At 42.2% G+C, this 23353-nt stretch overlaps 1 protein-coding gene across 12 annotated transcripts in view; it reads right to left on the reverse strand.

The window, feature by feature from the left end:
- Positions 1-2666: 2666 nt before the first annotated feature.
- The window catches only part of LOC110523755 (protein-methionine sulfoxide oxidase mical2b), an 88756-nt gene continuing 68069 nt past the window's right edge, over positions 2667-23353 (reverse strand). For 5 of the 12 annotated variants that reach the window (XM_036978367.1, XM_021602780.2, XM_021602763.2 and 2 more), the window contains 16 exons: positions 23049-23141; positions 22759-22851; positions 20243-20429; positions 20048-20124; positions 19842-19923; positions 13377-13485; positions 13201-13271; positions 12413-12478; positions 10718-10824; positions 9811-10579; positions 9046-9128; positions 7003-7098; positions 6258-6354; positions 3468-3573; positions 3295-3368; positions 2667-3165 (listed from right to left, as the gene is read on the reverse strand). In XM_036978367.1, coding sequence (XP_036834262.1) covers positions 2981-3165; positions 3295-3368; positions 3468-3573; positions 6258-6354; positions 7003-7098; positions 9046-9128; positions 9811-10579; positions 10718-10824; positions 12413-12478; positions 13201-13271; positions 13377-13485; positions 19842-19923; positions 20048-20124; positions 20243-20429; positions 22759-22851; positions 23049-23141 — 2295 coding nt within the window. In that variant the 3' untranslated portion in view covers positions 2667-2980. Of the gene's footprint in view, positions 3166-3294; positions 3369-3467; positions 3574-6257; positions 6355-7002; positions 7099-9045; positions 9129-9810; positions 10580-10717; positions 10825-12412; positions 12479-13200; positions 13272-13376; positions 13486-17819; positions 18085-19841; positions 19924-20047; positions 20125-20242; positions 20430-22758; positions 22852-23048; positions 23142-23353 lie in introns of those variants that run through there. The other 7 variants (XM_021602790.2, XM_021602772.2, XM_021602753.2 and 4 more) reach the window with 6 other exon arrangements.

Raw genomic sequence — 23353 nt, forward strand, 5'->3', positions numbered from 1 at the left:
ATAGTGAAGACATCAACACTATGAAATAACACACATGGAATCATGTAGTAATAATTAAAGTGTTAAACACATCTAAATATATTTTATATTTGAGATTCTTCAAAGTGGCCACCCTTTGCCAAGGTTTTTTTTAAATACATTTTTATTTATCTAGGGAAGCCAGTTAAGAACAAATTCTTATTTACAATGACGGCCTACACCAGCCAAACCCTCCCCTAACAACGCTGAGACAATTGTGCGGCACCCTATGGCACTCCCGATCATGGCCGGTTGTGATACAGCCCGGGATCGAACCAGGATCTGTAGTGACGCCTCTAGCACTGAGATAGTGCCTTAGACCGCTGCGGCACTCAGGGTAGGTTACTTCCTAAATGTAATCCGTTACAGTTACCTGTCCAAAATTGTAATCAGTAACATAAGTTTTGGATTACCCAAACTCAGTAACGTAATGTGATTACATTCGGTTACTTTTAGATTACTTTCCCCTTAAGAGGCATTAGAAGAAGACAAAAATGTATGTTACCAATTGAACCACATCTATTGCAGGATAAATCAATGTTAAATTTTACATAGCTGGCCATATATGGATGTTACATTTTACTTTATGGGTTGGTTATGTAGGCTTCTTCTAAGCCATCACGTTCTACTACATATAATAATACAATTCAATTATATCTTTACATTAAAAACCAAAGTCTATCAGAATTCCAGTCATTCCAATAAATGTTATACCCCTTGATCTTCAAGAATAGGACTTGGAAATATGGAAGTATAGATTTGCCAAATTGTTTTACCTGAGCATAACCCCAAAACAAAGGATTTATTAGCCAGCCCTACTCTGTTTATGATTTTGTTGTCATGGAGGACTGATTCGAGTTGAAAAATAAATGCTGCTCTCATGGAATTGCTTGGTTTGAGCATTACTGAAAAGTGCTATTTACATGTGAAAAATGAATACCATATGCATCATTTGCTATAGGCCTATTGTTTCACTTTTTGTTGGCAACACTTTGATATCTTGATAATATGCAGCTGTTAAAAGAGCAAATCCACAGTGAAACAATAAATAAACGGCCATCCCGCCTTTGTTTTGGTAAAAAGCTGAGCGATAGGCCTGGAGAAATGTAACCACTCTCAGAATAACAGACAGAGCTATGGATGCAAGGACTGACCATCCATGATATCAACATGATTGTTTTAGCCATGTTATGAGGTTATACAGTGTTAGTTTACATTTACATTGTTTACAAACATTGGAGAAAACAAGCTTATATTTTGGGTTCTTATGGAGTGTGACAGTTAAACTAAGATCATGAGGCATTTCTAAGTTATATTCTTCAAGAATTAATGGATATATATATATATATATATATATATATATATACAGTACCAGTCAAAAGTTTGGACACACCTACTCATTTAAGGGTTATTCTTTATTTTTACCATTTGCTACATTGTAGAATAATACTGAAGACATAAAAACTATGAAATAACACATATGGAATCATGTAGTAACCAATTCTTTTTTAAACAAATAAAAAATAAATCATATTTGAGATTCTTCAAAGTAGCCACCCTTTGCCTTGATGACAGCTTTGCAAACTCTTGGCATTCTCTCAACCAGCTTCATGATGTAGTGACCTGGAATGCATTTCAATTAACAGGCGTGCCTTGTTAAAAGTTAATTTATGGAATTTATTTCCTTCTTAATGCGTTTGAGCCTATCAGTTGTGTTGTGACATGGTAGGGGTGGTATACAGATGATAGCCCTATTTGGTAAAAGACCAAGTCTATATTATGGCAAGAACAGCTCAAATAAACGATGAGTAATTACAGTCCATCATTACTTTAAGACATGAAGGTCAGTCAATTCAGAAAATGTCAAGAACTTTGAAAGTTTCTTCAAGTGCAGTCAAACCATCAAGTGCTGTGATGAAACTGGCTCTCATGAGGACATTAGAGCGGTGGAAATCTGTCCTTTGGTCTGATGAGTCCAAATGAGAGACTTTTGGTTCTAACCACTGTGTCTTTGTGAGATGGATGATCTCTGAATGTGTGGTTCCCACAGTGAAGCATGGAGGAGGTGTGAGGGTGTGGGGTGCATTGCTGGTGGCACTGTCAGTGATTTATTTAGAATTCAAGGCACACTTAACCAGCATGGTTGCACAGCATTCTGCAGCGATACGCCATCCCACCTGGTTTGAGCTTAGTGGGGCTATCATTTGTTTTTCAACAGGACAATGACCCAACACACCTCCAGGCTGTGTAAGGGCTATTTGACCAAGAAGGAGAGTGATGGAGTGCTGCATCAGATTACCTGGCCTCCACAGTCACCCGACCTGGGAACTCCTTAAAGACTGTTGGAAAAGCATTCCAGGTGAAGTTGGTTGAGAGAATGCCAAGAGTGTGCAAAGCTGTCATCAAGGCAAAGGGTGGCTACTTTGAAGAATCTCAAATTCTATATGTGTTATTTCATAGTTTATGTCTTCACTATTATGTAGCAAACAGTAAAAAATAAAGAAAAACCCTGGAATGAGTAGGTGTCCAAACTTTTGACTGGTACTGTACATAAGCAATATTTTTCTTTGAGAGGGAAAACACATTTGATAGGCTGAATCTATGGGTTTCTGTAGTGTTTATACGTGCTTTCCAGTGCAACTGACAAAGTGTTTTATATTATTCTATTTATAAGGCTGCATAACATTAAGGTTTTCTTGGTAAGGCATACAGTAATCTCTGAAGGCTGTCTCGGGAGACTAGCCTAAACAAACACTTGATGTACAACCCTCAGGTCCATAAGAGGTGTGGTCCTCAAGTAGGAATTGACAAGTCAAATTGATATACATATTCAAAAGTGTCATCATGCCACGTGCGGCCAAATCCAGTAGGGTAGTCACTAGTAGTGAAGTCACTTGTCTCTTCTGCCTGTGGAGCTGCATGGTGCTGTAGCCTTTTCCCTGCCCCAGAGGGCTGATTCTCTTCAGGTCCAGTGGAACTGGTAGCCTCTAGACAGTATCAGGCTCTCCGGGTCTCTGTCCTCAGCCCTCTCCTGCAGCCGCTGCTCCTCCAGCTGGCTGACCAGAGTGTCTCTCCTCTCCACCACCTTCATGATCTCCGTCAGCATCTCCTGTTCCTCCGCCAGCTCACTGGAGCTCTTCCTGGAATCTGCAAAGGGCCACAGCGGATAAAGGGCAGCGGCGCAAACGTGTAACAGTGGTAAGTACAGAATGTGCAACAGCTGCGCACTACAATTGCACAGTACTACACTACAATTACACAGTATGTGACCCATACCATTTATGGACATCCTGCATTGTAGATCCCTCTGTAGTTGACTCTGTCTGTCTTCCAGCTCGAGTTCCTGAGCACTAACAACAGACAAGACAACCCATTTCGAACACCCTTCACTCCATAAGGCAGTCACACTATCTGAGAATGCTCTCTGCCTCTCATCTTTTCCTACTTACAATATGACCAGCTCCTCCTCATAGCGTGCCAGTCTGTTCTTCTCCAGGACCAGCTTGAACCACATTTGAAGGAGCTCGTGCTCATCAGAGAGACCATCACCTTTGTCTGATAGTGGGAGAGAGCAAGGTCACAATCAGTTACCCCAACCCCATATAGAAGTTTGATCATCCTGTTTCTTCATTCCTCATTACGTCCAAGGTCGACTAATAAGCTCCCTGTCACAAGGTTATACAGTAGACGGACATAGTAATCGTCCAACTGTACATGAGCCGATAACGTAAATGAGTCATTCCATCAATTCGGTGCCTTTTGAGAAGTATAACTTGGTGGGGGAAAAAACGCTCGATTTTCACCTGATTTTAACATTCTGTAATAGAGAGCACACGTTCATCTTCATAAAAAGTGTTCTCCCCATCTCAATAAATAAAACATGTAAATGAATATAGAAAGTGCCTATTAAGTGCCAAATAACGTAACAGGGTTGACGATTTCATCTTAAATCAGCCATAAATCCCCCTGTCACAAGGGGATTGGAAGCTTGTTGTGTGGAACAGGGAGTGGCAATTGAACACAAGCTTCACAATTTGTATTTATTGTTCAAACATTTCTAGCCTGTCTATTTATGTGTAACAGGGTTGACGTGTTATGTTCGACCTGCTCAGTTTTCCACCACAAAACACCAGCAAATGGCCAAAAAGAGTAGAACCAGCTCACCTACTTTTACACTATGATTTTTCTATTAGATGTTCAAGGTTTCTTTTGAAAAACGTATCAAAATATGAATAGTTTCACCATATTAGAACACGAGTTCAGTTCATGTAACAGAGTTGACCTTAAAATGAGGGACAGACGTAAATGAATCACTAATCACTTGAAATAAATAATAATATTCAAAATGGACTTTGCCAAAGAAACAAAATACCTAAGGCTTTACAATGAAGGTGAACTTGGAGAAATGTTGGGGTTAAGTGAGTTAAAACCTTCCTGGAAGGTCACATGGAGGGACATGTCAAAATGCCGAATTTTGGAACCTCAGCTTTTTTGGCACTTCAGCACTGGTTGAATCAACACTGTTCCCAAGTCATTTCAATAAAATTACATTGAACCAACAATATTAGACCCATTAGAAGAGTGTGTTTGATTGAACGACAGCTCCTCGTGCCTTTTCTAAATCTTCTGAAACATTATGCCGTCTTTGTTGTAAGAAGGTTAAGAGGAAACGCCTTCTCTACCATTGCCAAATACTGTAGAGCACTGTGACCCTTGCCTCCAAATACCCCTGCAAACATCTATTGATTCATTTTTTTTTTTTTTTACCTAGACAAATCTATTTTGATTGAGGAGAGTCAGATACAAAGTCTAAACTTTGTGTTCCTTTTTCAAACTCAGAATCTTGCCATGCACATAAACCTGTCATTGTCTGACAACTACCCCTGCACTCTTTCTATCCATTTGGAGTACGTTAATAACGTAAATGAACAAAGAGTCTATTGAGCCAAGAGCCCTTCGCTATAATGCAATTATCCAAACAAAGCAAAAACATCTGCACAATGACGGCCACATCACAAGAGAATATCTCTGTGTAGTTTTAGAATCAGAATTTGCAAGGTCATTCACTGTACTGAGAGGAGCCTGCCTGTTAATGTATCTGTCTCAAATGGTACTTAGACAAGATACACTCAGTAATTCAGTGGAGGCTTTTAACATAGAGCCTGACTATTGAACGAAACGTGAGTTTACACAAAAATGTGCTTTCCATTTGAGAATAGAAGGGAAAAAATGTGGATGAAACAATTGCATTACTCAGTTCTGTGTGCTTTTATGCACTGTAATCTAATTTAATATAATTGTAATAAAAGTAACAGCTAACTATGCTTAAACTCACAATAAATTATTTATCTGGAGGGTGCAGAAGGAACAAACACATTTCTGAGAAACGTATGAAAATCCCATTTTACAATTCCGGCAAAACACAATTTACCTTTGAGGACTATGATTATGAGTACAAAAACATGACTTGTTAAAAGGAATGACTGTTTTTCATTCTAAAATGGCTGTCTTTAATGGCTAACTTGTATATCACGATGTGCAGTGGAAATGAAACATGGGTTGCTTTCCCACCGCCTTCCTCTCTTCACAAGGCCAATATACACTGTAGTGATTTCAAAACAATTTTAGCTTGAGGTTATTTTGGTTATTAAGGTTCTTTTGAATGCAAGTGACTATAATTTGGTGCCATTTTTTTATTATATATTTTCCTAGCAAAGGCATCAGAGTAGTTCTGACTGTAGACTACTCTAGATAAGGAAATTGAAATAATGATTAGAGAAGCATTGCCACTTTCAAACCTCACAGAAACCGGTCAACTAGAATGAGCATAGGTCTTTCTGAATACAGTATTTACGTGTCTCGGCTATATGTTCTTGGCTGAGGTCAAACAAAGATGAAGAGAGTTCCATTATCAGCCATGCCTTTCTCCGCTCTCTGTTCATAGCGGTCTTCACGTGCCATGTCTTTGTGTGTTACCTTCAGAGAATAAGGCATCTCTGATGCAAGGACAAGGACGCCAACTTACTGAACATTCTGATTTTGACCCTTCCAATCCATTCTCCTAAACTCATAAAATTCTCTGGCCACGAGTCAGATACGTCAACTGAACGGATACACTTTTATGTACTTCACTCATACTGTACACGGTGCAGCTGTTGGAATCCGCACAGCATGGGATGACAAATGTACAGTACTCGCCAAAGGTACAGTACATGCAGTTAGGACACAGCGTGGCTCACCTGGGGATTCGCCTCGAAGGACCTTCTCAATGGTCACCCCTCTCTCCTCCAGGTTCTTCTGCTTCTCCCCCACTTCCTCCAGCTGCCTCTGTATGACCTTCACACAATAAACAACCAGGTCAGAATCAACCAAGACAGGCTCACAATGTAGCTCGACACATAATATTTATATTCCATTCATCTCCCCAACAAATCAAATACGTTTGTGGAAGACTTCATGAGTGATTCAAATGTATCAGGAAAAAAACATCTATATAGATAGGTTAGTTGACAATGCCACAAAAACGATGTGCGCACTTTCATGGGGCAGAAGTCAGAGTGTTGTTGTGATACTGGATGGCCAGATTGTTAGCAAGAATGACAAGAAACTACCATGTGGGAAATCGTAATGGGCTCGTTTCAGCTCGTTTCATCTTGTTATTGATACCATGTCTTGTTGTAAGATGTTTAGACTGATTTTATGTCAATGCCAATATGCTCAAATTCGATAACTAGCTAACCAATAACTGTAACAATGTATTTGAGAGACAACAAGTGCTCATTGTGTTTTCAATAAACATCAGGGACAAAATATAGCTTACATGTTGCCAGCAATCTAAGCGAACCCATATGTTTTCCCCATTGTTGTGCATGCCTCGGTTTTGTTGCTAAACAACCAACCCGTCTATAAAACATGTAAACGAATGGCAAATGATCACAGAAGCCCTTTGTGTGGTAATGCTGTTGTTTATGTGCTCTACTGTACCTGGGCTCTGTGGAGTCTCTTCAGCTGCTCTCTCTTGTCCTGTTGAATCACAGTCTCCTCCTGCCTCCTCCTCTGTCTCTCTGAGCTCCCATGGGTCTAAACACAGACCAGCAAGACAGTGTCACATACCACTTACCTCACAGCAGAGTTGAACCCTATTTTCGTAGTCACAACTATTAGTGTTCTGTGCACAACAGTCTGATATCTTATCAGTCATGCACTTATCCTGACCTGGCGGAAGAAGCAGAGATTGTTCCTAACAGAGAAGTGCAAAAAACAGTGCTCAAAATGAGAGGGTGGAGTGTGCGCGGTGAAGCCATGGCCCAGACATACTACAACACCAGAGTGGGATTTCCTCCCTGTATGTAAAGTGATAAGAGCAGGTCATGATGTGCTCCTTTCAGCCTTCCCAATAATCACTCTCTAATGGAGGATGGATTATCTGTTCCCCACCGGCCTCTTTCTGCCTACTCTGTATCCTCTGCCTTGAGGAGAGGTGCCTCTAATCGCTGATCTGACCAGTGGAGGCTCCTCAGAGGAGGAAGGGGAGGACCATCCTCAGTGAAATTCATAAAAATAAAAACTGTAAAACATTAAAAAAGTTATCCTTTTTAGATCAAACTATACTAAATATATTCACATCACCAAATCATTGATTAAAACACATTGTTTTGCAATGAAGGTCTACAGTAGCCTCAACAGCACTCTGTAGGGTAGCACCATGGTGTAGACAGAGGACTAGTGTCTGTCCTCCTCTTGGTACATTAACTTCAATACAAAACCTAGGAGACTATTGGTCCTCTCCCCCTTCCATAGACTTGCTCAGTAACTATGACAACTTCGGGAGGACATCCTGCAACCTATCAGAGCTCTTGGAGCATGAACTGACATGTTGTCCACTCAATCAAAGGATCAGAGAATGAATCTAGTACTGAAAGCATAAGCTACAGCATGCTAGCACTGCAGTACTCAGAGGTAAAAAGACAATAGTTGAACAGTTTTCAACAAATTAATTTCTTGAAAAATGGAGAAGCAAGAGTCATTTTTTTCTCACTTTCACTTACTTACTTAGCAAATGCAGCTATCTAGTTTAGCCTATTCAAACACCCTGCTCAAACAGAGGGATGCCATGTTAGCTAGCTGGCTATGACTATCCAACACAACACTGAAACTCTTCCAAGTCAAGCTTTTGGTTGTATTACTTGCCACCGGGCCTGCCGGTGGAACTGCTAAACTGCTTACTGACTATACACTAACGTTACCTCATGATTGTAGCTGGTTTACTAACGTATTAGTTATATTAGCAATGTTGACTAGGATGTTACTTTAGCTAATATGGGGTCAACGATGTAGGTTGTGTGCAGCGGTTTTGATATGGTTTGGCTTGGAAAGTTTTTTTTGCCTGGTCACATACAGCTGATGTGTAGTGCATTGAAGTCCACAAACGAAGGGAAAAGGTGAGAGGAGGAGAGTGCATAGATGCGAGAAGGAATACAACGTAGATGCTATGAATGTGAACTATGTTTACGCGTGATCATTCTGCCAATTCTGTTGAAAAACATTTCTTAATAGCAAGCAAAAAAAAAAAAAACTGAATTCGTCCAATAGAGACTCTCGTTTGCAACTGTTGGACTAATGACCAATAATGACTAATTTGTCACTGTCTGTCCATGTGTCACTGTCTGTCACCTTTTCTCTCGACCTGTGTGCACCTACCTTGTAAACGTTAATTCTTAGGCTAGGTTATAGCAACCTCATGATGGGTATAGGGAAAATGATCATGTAGTAGCCTAAACCTATCGATGTTACATTGAACTGGGTGAATGGAATATGAACGACAGACATCCAATATGCTGTAATAGAAACAAGGCCATGCTCGTAAAAAAAAGGTCCTCCCTCATCTTAAACGGCACTGACCGCCACTGGATCTGACGTGACATGGATTGTTGCCTTCACCCATTATTTAACATCACGATCAGTGATTACTTCCAAGAAAAGCAGGAAGGAAAGATGCATGTAACAGTATTGGAAGAGGGCCCTTACCTTCGGCTGGGACAAAGGTTTGGCTGGGACAAGCTCATCATCACTTGAGGAGTTGGACTCATCCTTCTGCTGTTCGCTGGAGGCTGTGTATAGATGAGACGACACAAGGACATTACACTGGAGCAGTGGTCTTCAAACTGTAGTTGTACACTCACTTCAACTATGTGATTTACATTGTTAGGTTCTAATTATCAGAGTTAGAACTCGACGGACACTATGAAAGCTTAAACAAAGTTTATTCTTCCCAAAGGATCGAACAGCTAAATCGACAAAGACATGTTTATAATAGTGGTGGTATATGTACCTCACTTTGGGTGGAGTCTCCTCCTTCTCGCTAAAACATTGCATCTTTATTGCTAGGCAGGAAACAAAGTGATACGGGCAAGAAACGGTTCCAATTCCCTTAACGTGACCTCGACCCCCTTATCCATGGCTCTCTCCCCTTATCAGTACTGCCACATGGGACCGTTTTCCCTGCACTCAGCCCCTCCCAAGCTTAACTGCACCCACCATAACCCTTCCTCCTACAGATAACTCATAGTGTAAACCCTCTGCTATGGCACCCCTCATGTCTCTATTATAACTAAAGATTAATAATAGTTTAAGCTCAGAAACCCAAACCCATCGACATTAAACACCAAGTATAGGCTAATATTGTAATCTAATTTATAGCATTTCATTATAGCATTGTAGCATTTAGTAGCCACGGACGGCAAAGGAGTAGAAGCATATCATAATGCTCATCAAATCCTCCTGACCCCTGACCTTCGTTCCTGATGTTGGACAGGATGGTCCTGATGTCCTTCTCCAGAACCCCCGCTCCCACGCTCTCCGGCCCCTCTCTCTTATTCAGCCTAATGTAGGAGAAGAAGTTGAGCTTCCTGGGCGGCAGTGAGGCCATGTTGTCTGTGGTGAAGGATCCCACGGACTTGTTGCTGCCTAGGGACACCTGGTCCAGTAGCATGGGCAGGTCTGCGGGTCTATCACCCATGGAGGCCTTGCATGGGTGTGGGGTCGGCTGGCTCTTCTGACCCACTCCCACTGGTTCGGCCTCCTGGCTTTGGGCAGTAGCCCCAAACAGGGAGCTAAAGCTGAAGGCGCCGTCAGACAGAGGCCTGGGCTTGGTGGGCCCGTTGTTGTTCCTCCTGGTGACAACTGTGTTTGAGTCTGTGGTTGTCCCTGGTACTCCAAAAGACCTTCTGAAGGCATTTGCCCAAATCTGGAACATGGACGGTGCCGGCTGGGCCTGAGCTGGGACTGGCTCTGCCTCTACCTGAGGCAATGGGAGGATCTGGTCCCCAGGTTTGGAGTGTTTGGATGGGTCTCCTCCTCCAGGGCTTCGGGCCTCTTCTGGAGTAACCAGGTTCCAGTCTAGGAGCTTCTGTTTCTCAGACAGGGACAGGGTCAGCCTCTTCTTCGGGCCGACTGCTTCCTCCAGCTGTGGCACTTTGGTGACAGGAGGCGCTTCTTTACCCATCGATGGATTCTGATTCGGAGAATCTGGAGGTAGTTTAGGACCATCATGGGAGACCTGCTGAAAAAATGCCAAAATATTTTATTATTGCTCAGTACCAAAGTATTGTTTTATTGCTCAATTGCAATAAGGTATACATGTGAAATGTTTCTATAACATAGGAAATTGTTGGGTATCTGTATGAATTTTGTGTTTTACTGGTGGTTCAATCACGTTGAAATCAAAGTTGGCCTCTTCAATGATGGGCTCCTCTTTTTCTGTAGCGTTTTCATGTGAGAAGTGCCTCACCAGGATGAGAGGGAGAGCTAAAGGAGTAGAGTACAACATATACTGAATAAAAATATAAACGCACCATGTAACAATTTCAATGATTTTACTGAGTCACAGTTCATTTAAGGAAATCAGTCAATTGAAATAAATTCATTAGACCCTAATCTATGGATTTCACATGACTGGGAAGGGGCGCAATGGGTGGGTCTCAGACGATCCCGCAGATGAAGAAGCCGGATGTGGAGGTCCTGGGCTAGCGTGGTTACACGTCGTCTGTGGTTTGCAAGGCCAGTTGGACGTGCTGCCAAATTCTCTAAAACGACGTTGGAGGCGGCTTATAGTAGAGAAATTAACATTCAAACCTCGTCCACCAGAGCTGTTGCCAGTTCCTGCAGTCAGCATGCCAATTGTACCCTCCCTCAAATCTTGAGACATCTGTGGCATTGTGTTGTGTGACAAAACTGCACATTTTAGAGTGGCCTTTTATTGTCCCCAGCACAAGGTGCACCTGTGTAATGAGCATGCTGTTTAATCAACTTCTTGATATGCAAAACCTGTCAGATGATGGATTATCTAGGCAGAGGAGAAATGCTCACAAACAGGGATGTAAAGAAATATGTGCACAAAATTGGAGAGACGTAAGCTTTTTGTGCGCATGGAACATTTCTGGGATCTTTTATTTCAGCTCACGAACCCTGAGACCAACACTTTACATGTTGTGTTTATATTTTTGTTCAGTATAGATAACATACATTCATCAGAGCTCATACAGCAACACAGTGCTGTAGATCAGACTTAACACACGACTCGGATGCATTCACATTAACATGCATATGCTGTGTTGTCATTGTGCATAACATTAGGGTCATCACGCATGAATGACCAATCATGCGGGAAATTTTCAAATAATATATGCAAAACCCTTATGGTTCAAAAGAGTTGAAGAAACCAGAATTATTGCGTTTCATCAGCAAGAGAGCACATTTGTTGTTTACCCCGAAAAATTACCTTTTTCCAAACACTAATCTAATCTCATTCAATTGTAGACAACTCCAGATAAAAACTAATATTAAAACTATTTTGCCCAGAGATCAGCAGCTCCCTCTAGTGTGGAGAGAACAGCTCTGACGCTCAGGTCTTCTCACTAACTTGTTTGTTTTTCTTGCATGTAACCAGCTTAAGGACAATAAACCTTATATCCATCAGTAGAAAGTCATTAGTGGTCCGATTGGATTTGAATCTCCACTATCTTGCTCTATTGAACCATGGGGCTTTACAGTCGTTCAGGTCTAACTCCATAAAATGGATGACGAGTTGGTATATACAAACTCCAGGGAGAGCCCGCTAGAAGTATAGCTTACTACTGCATTGACAGCGAGAGAGTTGAAGGTCAATGACCCATTGGGATTCTTAAAAAGGCATGAAGTACGCATCGTAGGCCCCTAACTGCAACAGCTCTTTACAACACTTCTACAAAGCACAAACATCACAGAGCTAGTAAAGCCAGGGTAGGGCATAAGAAGGGGTGAAATTATGCCTGTATGATAAGGACAGGAGGTGATGGATAGGCCAGATAATGTATAAGGATCATGTCAGATTGTCAACAGCAGATAGTCTACTCACTAGCACGGATCTTCCTCTTCCATCGGCTGTTCCCAGACAGGAGAGATGAATTGGAACCGGAAGGTTCTACAGGTGTGGGTAGGAGAGGGAGAGAATACGTAATAAGTAACACATGCCACACACAGTACTTACCTGTGCCAACACATTTGAACTGGATGTCTGTCACACAACAATGATAAACGATGCTACAGTATAGTTCTGAATGTACATGTGAACCAAGCCAATGAGGATACCTCGTTCCAGAGTTCCTCCAACTCAGCCATGGGGTGTCGTCACAAACCTAAAACTGAGCCCAGCCAACGTAGCATGGAGAACAGAACAGATGTGGTCTATAGACAGCCAACAGACAGCCCTATCCGTGCAGCCGAACAGAATGTTCCGGCCATTCACAGTGCTCAGGGCTCCCCCATGCCAAGACAACTATTCAATTAATAAAGGAGAATGACTTTGTCTGCCCCACCCAGATTTCAGAGCCTTAACTGGAGGAGTGGGAGTCTCACACTTGGGAAAACAACGTATGATGAGCTGCTCCTAACTCACTCAGAGCATAATAAACTATGTCTATATCCCACAGGACCAGGGCTAAATCACTAAACGGATGGAATAATTTCCTACATGCTCCCGACATCCAGACTGATGTCTGTAATGATCCTGGGAGAGAAGTTAGGCTGCTACAAGGCCAAGGCTGTGGATGGTGAGAATAGGGAAAGAGCGATCGCTGTAGCTAGGGAAAAATCAGAAGGCCAATGTGTTTCTCATGGTGGCGAATGTCAGGGAGACCTGCACACCTTTCTTCTCTTGTGCAGAATCTTGTGGTCGGAGAGAAGTATTCGAGTTGTCCTGTCTCTCCGAGTCGGCACTGCAAATGGTCATAGACAACAGACACAACGAGCAAATGGCAAATATCCATTTGGATTGTGAACAAGGACACATTCTGAGCATTGTGCTGTACTAGTGGACTCACGTCCTGTTGGAGTCAGGCATGTCCAGGTCCACGGCCTCCTCCTCTGCCACTTCAGGCACCATGCGGGTGTACAGTCCATTCAACAGGCCCGTGTATCTGTAGTGATGCCCTGAAAACATACCCATCTTATTAGGTTATACATTCTGCCAGATTTAGTATTGCTATTTATGACACTAAGTTTACTATAAACAAACAAGGATATCTTTGGTGACTAAGCTTTGTTGGAACACGACTACTCTTACTACGTGTAATTACATCTGGCTCTTTTCTAACTGCCTACTACACAGTCCCAGGTTGCATTATTGCTATGGTAACAACTAACATTTGACCTTACTTTATACACTGAGTATTTAAAACATTAAGTACACCTGCTCTTTCCATGACATAGCTTTCACCTGGATTCACCTTGACAGTCTATGATCTCTTATTGATTTAATTTGTTAAATCCACTTCAAAGCAATTGAGATGAAGGGGAGGAGACAGGTTAAAGAAGGATTTTTAAGCCTTGAGACATGGATTGTGTATGTGTGCCATTCAGAGGGTGAATGAGCAAGACAACATATATAAGTGCCTTTGAATGGGGTATGGTACCAAGTGCCAGGCACACTGGTTTGTGTCAAGAACTGCAACACTGCTGGGTTTTTAACACTCAACAGTTTCCTGTGTGTATCAAGACTGGCCCACCAACCAAAGGACATCCAACCAACTTGACAACTGTGGGAAGCATTGGAGTCAACATGGGCCAGCATCCCTGTGGAACGCTTTCGACACCTTGTAGAGTTCATGTCCGACGAATTGAGGCTGTTCTCAATATTAGGAAGGTGTTCCTAATGTTTATTATAAACTGGGTGGTCTGAGCCCTGAATGCTGATTGGCTGACAGCTGTGGTATATCAGACCGTATACCATGAGTATGACAAAACATGTATTATTACTACTCTAATTACGTTGGTAACCAGTTTATAATAGCAATAAGGCACCTCGGGGGTTTGTGGTATATGGCCAATATACCACGGCTAAGGGCTGTGTCCAGGCACTCTGCATTGCGTGTTGCGTGCCTAAGAACAGCCCTTAGCCGTGGCATTTGGCCATATACCACACCTCCTCTGGCCTTATTGCTTAAGTATACTCAGTGTATATTTGCATGAGTCAGCATGCAGTGAAGTCTCATCTATACATTTTATACAGTTACCTGCCAAAATAATGGAAACACTTGAGTAAATGAGGGATACAAAGTATATTAAAAGCATGTGCTTCCACACAGGTGTGGTAACATTCCATGCTTCGGGTCATGTATAAAAATACTGGGCATTGTAACTAGATGGAGTATAGCTACGACCGGAATTTACTTTTCGTAGCAGGTTAGGAGAGCAGTTTAGCTAACTTTAACCTCATTCTCCTAACATACTACGTTAATTCTCCTAACCTATTGTGTAAGTTCTCCTAACCTGCTACGAAAGTCACGGTCGTAGCTGTATTCCACCTAGTCAGAACCATTATTTTGGCTACCATGGCTATGATCCCCTAGGAAGGACAATGTCCCGAACCACAGGGCACGAGTGGTCACTGAATTGGTTGATGAGCATGAAAACGATGTCAACCATATGTCATGGGCGTCTGTCACCAGATCCCAACTAAATTGAGATTCTGGAGCGGCACCTGAGACAACATTTTCCATCCAACAAAACACCAAATAATATAATTTTTTGAAGGAAGAATGATGTCGCATCCATCCGATAGATTCTACAAGTGTCTGGAACTCTGTGCCAAGGCACATTGAAGCTGTTCTGGCTCGTGGTGTCCCAATGCCCTATTAAGACACTATGTTGGCGTTTCCTTTATTTTGGAAGTCACCTGTATATACAGGTATAAACTGAGACTTTGGAAAAGCATGTTAAAACATTTAAACACCAACCATGTGACATGAAACATTACAGGGAGAATTCAGCTAGCCACAGCTAGGTGATTACTTACAGAACTAAACTGAAGCCATTTTGACATTGTTTTATACATTCTTTTGAGAAGTTCCACCGATTAGTTAAATTACATTTGCTAACCATAAAGAAAATTTAAAAAACCTATACAAACATTAGATACAGATATATCTAGATATATACATAAATATATGGGGCATGCTCAGTATTGGAATCACCCGAATGGATTGGTTAGGTTGTGTAGTATATTGTGGAAGCGTGTGCGATTATCGAGGCAACACAGCTTCAACACACATACATGAACGATAACCTATATGGTAATTCCCCAAACATTGATTGTCAGATTTATGGTTAGGATTCCAATGCAGAATAACAGAAAAGCACCACTTGTAAATGAACTCTGCGAGAAGTCTTATAATGCAGACCAGATTTGACCCAGAGGTGACCCAACAGGAAAGATGAGAAAGAAAGACAAAGCCATAAAGTGAAAGGATACGTGCAATGGTCTATTACTATTATTTGATTTAAGTTCATAGTTGAAACGCTTTTGTATTAGGTCTAATGTATCATTTGTTGTTGTGACAGTAAGTGACTGTGCTATTTGGATAAAAAAAACATATATCAGATGTGGTTAAGCGCATGGGAATGTGCCAGTCAACAAATGACACGTTTTTTTTGTGAACAGAGGTTATGCTTTTAACAGGGTTATTAATGTGAGGCAGCTGGTGCAAAAAATATATACAATGGGGCAAAAAAGTATTTAGTCAGCCACCAATTGTGCATGTTCTCCCACTTAAAAATATGAGGCCTGTAATTTTCATAGGTACACTTCAACTATGACAGACAAAATGAGAGAAAAAAAAAAATCCAGAAAATCACATTGTAGGATTTTTAATGAATTTGCAAATTATGGTGGAAAATAAGTATTGTCAATAACAAAGGTTTCTCAATACTTTGTTATAAACCCTTTGTTGGCAATGACAGAGGTCAACCGTTTTCTGTAAGTCTTCACAAGGTTTTCACACACTGTTGCTGGTATTTTGGCCCATTCCTCCATGCAGATCTCCTCTAGAGCAGTGATGTTTTGGGGCTGTTGCTGGGCAACACGGACTTTCAACTCCCTCCAAAGATTTTCTATGGGGTTGAGATCTGGTGACTGGCTAGGCCACTCCAGGACCTTGAAATGCTTCTTACGAAGCCAATCCTTCGTTGCCCGGGCGGTGTGTTTGGGATCATTGTCATGCTGAAAGACCCAGCCACGTTTCATCTTCAATGCCCTTGCTGATGGAGGTTTTCACTCAAAATCTCACAATACATGGCCCCATTCATTCTTTCCTTTACACGGATCAGTCGTCCTGGTCCCTTTGCAGAAAAACAGCCCCAAAGCATGATGTTTCCACCCCCATGCTTCACAGTAGGTATGGTGTTCTTTGGATGCAACTCAGCATTCTTTGTCCTCCTTACCAAAAGTTATATTTTGGTTTCATCTGACCATATGACAATCTCCCAATCTTCTTCTGGATCATCCAAATGCTCTCTAGCAAACTTCAGACGGGCCTGGACATGTACTGGCTTAAGCAGGGGGACACATCTGGCAATGTAGGATTTGAGTCCCTGGCGGCGTAGTGTGTTACTGATGGTAGGCTTTGTTACGTTGGTCCCAGCTCTCTGCAGGTCATTCACTAGGTCCCCCCGTGTGGTTCTGGGATTTTTGCTCACCGTTCTTGAGATCATTTTGACCCCACAGGGTGAGATCTTGCGTGGAGCCCCAGATCGAGGGAGATTATCAGTGGTCTTGTATGTCTTCCATTTCCTAATAATTGCTCCCACAGTTGATTTCTTCAAACCAAGCGGCTTACCCATTGCAGATTTAGTCTTCCCAGCCTGGTGCAGGTCTACAATTTTGTTTCTGGTGTCCTTTGACAGCTCTTTGGTCTTGGCCATAGTGGAGTTTGGAGTGTGACTGTTTGAGGTTGTGGACAGGTGTGTTTTATACTGATAACAAGTTCAAACAGGTGCCATTAATACAGGTAACGAGTGGAGGACAGAGGAGCCTCTTATTAAAGAAGTTGTTACAGGTCTGTAAGAGCCAGAAATCTTGCTTGTTTGTAGGTAATCAAATACTTATTTTACACCATAATTTGCAAATAAATTCATTAAAAATCCTACAATGTGATTTTCTGGATTTTTTTTCTCATTTTGTCTGTCATAGTTGAAGTGTACCTATGATGAATATTACAGGCCTCATCTTTTTAAGTGGGAGAACTTGCACAATTGGTGGCTGACTAAATACTTTTTTGCCCCACTGTATATATATTCCCCCCCCAAGTCTTTAATATTTAAATAGTTAATTCTGCTGTTAATTTGAAAGCTGTGAGAATGTTATAAATGTAATGGATCAACCATGAAATGCTATATGACAACTATAAACAGCACATTTTTAACAGCTTAAGCCATGGATAATAGCTGGTAAATTTTGCAAGTAAAAAAAAAAGGAGGAAGCAAGTAACTTCTGTAATCAAATACATTTATTTATACTTACAGCTTTAAATAGCATAAATTAAGCAACCCGTTTATTCACTATGGAAAAATACAAGGTAGCAGACAAATGATTAAACAACTAAAATGTACAACAAAATATTCTGGAGCTGACATGCAGAATTGTGCCCCCCCCCCAAAAAAAATAGGATCCTCTCAAGCGCAATGAGCTCAGCTTTGTGTATTAGGAGGAACATGAGAGAGCCTTTGAGGAGGTTTCTGAGAGGTAACCACCTTCTGCAACAGAGAATCACAAGGGGACATACAGAGAAGTAGAGACAGGGAGGTTATCATGTGTCAGATGGGTTGAAAAAAACTGCATGCCAAAAACGTAGAGGCATGCGGACCTTGAGCATGTGGGTTAGCTTGGAGGAATGGAAGGCTTTCGAAAGTGTGTGGCTAACTAAATTAACTCGTCATACACAGGACCCATGCCTAGTTCATGCATGGTTAAGAAGAGCTATGAAGGCAGCTAATGCAAAGCAACACTATTGATCACGTGACCCAAGCAGGCCATCACCTTCCTGCAGCCACAATTCAGCCAATCAGAGGTTGCAGCATTGGAAACTTGAAACTACATATGAAGTGAAAAAAAGAATGGAGGAATGAAAATGGGGATATATGGAAGGGAAAACATAAGAGACACAAGTACTTAGAATCACAAATTAAATAAAAGCTTTGTGGCATCACTGTACCATAACAGATAATTAGCTGAAAAATAATAATACTGTACTACCGGAACAAGCTATTGATTGAACATCTACAACACATCAGCACAAACATTTGTGATAATTCACATCTTAGAATGTGTGCAGAAATGTGCATTAAATCCAAGGCTTTTGATACCAGCAACAAAAGCAAAAAAATTATAACTAAATATTTTAAATAAAAATATATTTTTGGCAGAATTTGCTACAGTACCTGGTGTAGGAAGTAAAAATTAGAATCCTCTCAGTGTTTCCAGACATCTGTTTCTACCCCACTTATCTAATATTTTACAACAATAAGAATCCGTTTTTCAAACAGATACATCTAAAATCAAATGTGTGTTCCATTAAACGGCCTAGACAAATCAAAAATAATACTGTGCGAAAGCTGTTCTAAAACCAAAAATTTACACATTAAAACAATTACAACAAAATAGTCTCCAGAATCATCTTAATAACAGAAAAAAAACTATTGTCAGAAAATAAATACTGTTTGGCATTTCCATTGCACATGTGCAATACAGCAGTGCAGTTCAAGAAGCATAGCAGGACTTCGTTCTCTAACTTCCCACATCACAAGCACACCAGGCACAACGCAGAGGCCTTAGCAGCCCCTCCAAGTCAACTAAAGTGCCTTTAGTGGATCCTTTTTTGGATTACTTTGGAGTTAAAAATAAAAGTTGAACCCAAACATAAGCATGGGAATACTGAAATAAAAGGTTTCAAGCAATTGCAAGGATGCATGACCTCCTCAAATGCTAAGGACCATGTGTCACACTTGCTATAATACTTTGATGAACCAACAGATGTGTTTCTCAGCATCAAATCAAAATCATGGAAGAACAAATAAGACTTTTGAAATTGAACCAGTCTGCATAGAGTACTGTACAGACTGAAGCAAGTGCCTGTGCTTTAGCAGCGAGTACAGTACAAGTGCATCATTAAGTCCATGAGACCCAGAGGCACCAGGCTCTGAACCCTCTAGGTGAGCCTGAGGCCTAGGTACTGCTGAGCTTAGTGTAGTAGGCGGTGAGGCTGAGGCTCAGACTGGCTCAGCCTCCATGTACATCTGGCCCAGGAGCTCGTGCAGTATGCTCAGTAGGGGCATGCCCAGACTCAGCAGCTCGTACAGGAAGCCGTAGTCCTCCGAGTGGTCTATGAGGTGGAGCCCTGCCTGGCCAACCGCCGCATGCACCCAGCGGGCCAGCTGGCAGGGCGTCCCACACACTACCCGGCCCGCGTGCAGCGGCCAACGCAGGCTTCTCCTAAGGAAGGAACTCAGGGTACCTGAGGGCTGGCTCTGCAGGCTGTCTGTGGCCGAGTAGGGGTCACTCCGGTCCGGCGAAGACGTCAGACGTCCCTGGTCCTCCTGCGTGTGATACACAACATACAATTGAAATCAGACCACGTAAAACGCATTAAAAAAAACACAAAATAACATGAATAGTAAAAAATGGCTGTGTTTATGTTTGCTGTTACTGAAAGCTGTTTACCATTCTCCTCAGGAACTTGCTTGAACTTTGTAGGCTGGAACGACGCTGAGAATAATGAGGCTTGCAGTAAAACTTGCCTGAAACACAAAACACTGTAAAAACACATGCCGGCTGACACTAAAAATCAAATAAATTCACAAACAGCTTCTGTCCCCAGGTGGGAGAGTGGCTGGTGTCGGTGTGTCAGCATCATGCCGTGTTGGGAGTCGTAGGCGTGTCCTCCCAGGCGTAGTGTGGAGCTGCAGACGTCACAGCGGAAACACTCCCTGTGGAAGAAGTGGCCCTCAGCGCTGAGTCGCTCCATCACGTACACACGCTTGGAGCAGAAGTGACACGTGTCACTGCCTCCCAGGTTCTGAGGGAACTCCTTCCGCACGATACACTGTCAGGAGACAGACAACAGCAGCCGGTTAGTGATACGGTGAGATCAACGTAATAGGCAAGCTGTTACTGTAGTCGTCTACTGCTAACAATGAGGGTGGTTGAGGGCCATATGAAATGAGTCATTGACTCTTTCAGGACCCTGTCTTTCAAAAGTGAATTTGTAAAATTCCAAATAACTTCCCAGATTTTCATTTCAAAGGGTTTAAACACTGTTTTCCATGCTTGTTCAATGAACCATAAACAATTCATGAACATGCACCTGTGGAACGGTCGTTAAGACACTAACAGCTTACAAATGATAGGCAATTAAGGTCACAGTTGTGAAAAGTTCTACTGACTCTGAAAAACACCAAAAGAAAGATGCCCATGGTCCCTGCTCATCTGCGTGAACATGCCTTAGGCATGCTGCAAGGAGGCATGAGGACTGCAGATGTGGCCAGGGCAATAAATTGCAATGTCCGCACTGTGAGACGTCTAAGACAGCACTATAGGGAGACAGAACGGACAGCTGATCATCCTCGCAGTGGCAGACCACGTGTAACACCTGAACAGGATTTGTACATCCAAACATCACACCTGCGGGACAGGTACAGGATGGCAACAACAACTGACCGAGTTACACCAGGAACGCACAAACCCTCCATCAGTGCTCAAACTGTCCGCAATAGGCTGAGAGAGGCTGAACTGAGGGCTTGTAGGCCTGTTGTAAGGCAGGTCCTCACCAGACATCACCGGCAACAACGTCACCTATGGGCACAAACCCACCATCGCTGGACCAGACAGGACTGCACTGAGCACTTTTTTCCCCCCTCCAGGAGTGACTTTCGGATTTGCGTTTATCGTCGAAGGAATGAACGTTACGCCAAGGCCTGTACTCTGGAGCGGGATCGATTTGGAGGTGGAGGGTCCGTCATGGTCTGGGGCGGTGTGTCACAGCATCATCGGACTAAGCTTGTTGTCATTACAGGCAATCTCAACGCTGTGCATTACCCTCATGTGGTACCCTTCCCTGCAGGCTCATTCTGACATGACCCTCCAGCATGACAATGCCACCAACCATACTGCATGTGCTGTGTGCGACTTCCTGCAAGACAGGAATGTCAGTGTTCTGCCATGGCCAGCGAAGAGCTCGGATCTCAATCCCATTGAGCATGTCTGGGACCTGTTGGATCAGAGGGTGAAGGCTAGGGTCATTCCCCCCAGAAATGTCTGGGAACTTGCAGGTGCCTTGGTGGAAGAGTGGGGTAACATCTCACAGCAAGAACTGGCAAAGTTGGTGCAGTCCATGAGGAGGAGAGGCACTGCAGTACTTAATGCAGCTGGTGGCCACACCAGATACTGACTGTTACTTTTGATCCCTTTGTTCAGGGACACATTATTCCTATGTCACATAAGTGACCATAGGTCTGTGGAACTTGCTCAGTTTGTTTCAGTTGTTGAATCTTGTTATGTTCATACAAATATTTACACGTTAAGTTTGCTGAAAATAAACGCAGTTGACAGTGAGAGGACGTTTCTTTTTTTGCTGAATTTATATAGCACCCTTTCTTCTAACGGTGTACAATATTAAGTGGTGGTGTGACCACCTAACAAGTCTCAACACCTAACCATAACGTGGATGTTAAGGCAGGCAGTGACATGGAACTAGTGCAACTGTAGCTGAGTAATATAACATGGAATGGGAACTTTTTTACTAATGTGTCATATTAGTAGGGCATTTCTCCAGTCCAGTGAGAGATGATCATGAATCAACAGAGATGAATCAACAATTCTCGGGACCATAGCAGAGAACGAACTAGTCAAATACAGTGGTTTCACAAAGCTCTACACAAGTTGGCAGTTCGCTTTGCCTGCATAGTGAGGCAAAGCAAAATGCTGTTCACTGCTCTCGACCTGAAGACCTGAAGTGGGGCCAAACACTGTGTGAACAGGCACCCACATGAGTGCATGGAGTTACTACTGCCATGTCCCCTGAAGGCCCTTCACACAAAACACCATGGCTCATGACTGGAGAAGTCCCAGTAAGATTCAGGTCAGAATGTTTTACAGTTTACAGTGAACAGGATTATCTTTCCTACTAATAACAGATGTAGTATCCTGAAGCAAGACATGACTTGATTGATGTTTAGAAGGTTACCAAAACTCCTGAAGCTTGGGGTGGTAATAGATAGAGCCTACTTGTGTGTGTGTGTGTGTATATGTATATGTATATGTATATATATATATATATATATATATATATATATATATATATATATATGTCTTGTATGTATATTCCCACAGGGCTGTGTCGGCACAAACATAATCGTTAGTCACACTGTGCTTACCGGCAAGGCATTAGGCCTGTGGTCAGTTTCATAAAGGATGGCTAGAGTTTCAGCCCTAGCGCCTATGTGAGAAGAGACCTTCCCAACTGTCCTCTAACAGAACCCAGTCAGTCAGAGGTAGAGGGAGGGAGCAGCACAAAGACAGAAATTAAAAGGGGGGGAAAAAAAGAGAAAAGGAAACAGAAAAAGTAAGGATCAGAATAGTATAGATGAAGGAAAAGAAAGACATTTCTACTCAGACATGAGAGGAGATGCAGGAATCATGCAGACAGTGAAGTTGTTACTCCTACCTGTTTGGCAGGCATAGAGGGCTCAGCAGGACAGCGTTCAGATTGATCAATTGTTTTTTTAATCATTACGCTTGGTGCAGCACTCCCATTGCACTACAACCAATAAAAACATGGTAAGAGTGAGCTGATGTAATATATATATATATATATATATATATATATATATATATATATATATATATATATCACTCTAAGAAGCTTCTACTTTTTACATTTCTAATTTTTACTGATACCTGTTGGGCAGACTAAGGGTTCAGCTCGATAACGCTCCGATCTAATTATTCTACTAGAGACTTAGCATTCCC

Source organism: Oncorhynchus mykiss, chromosome 1 (genome assembly GCF_013265735.2).
Source record: "Oncorhynchus mykiss isolate Arlee chromosome 1, USDA_OmykA_1.1, whole genome shotgun sequence".
Classification (NCBI taxonomy): Eukaryota; Metazoa; Chordata; class Actinopteri; order Salmoniformes; family Salmonidae; genus Oncorhynchus; species Oncorhynchus mykiss.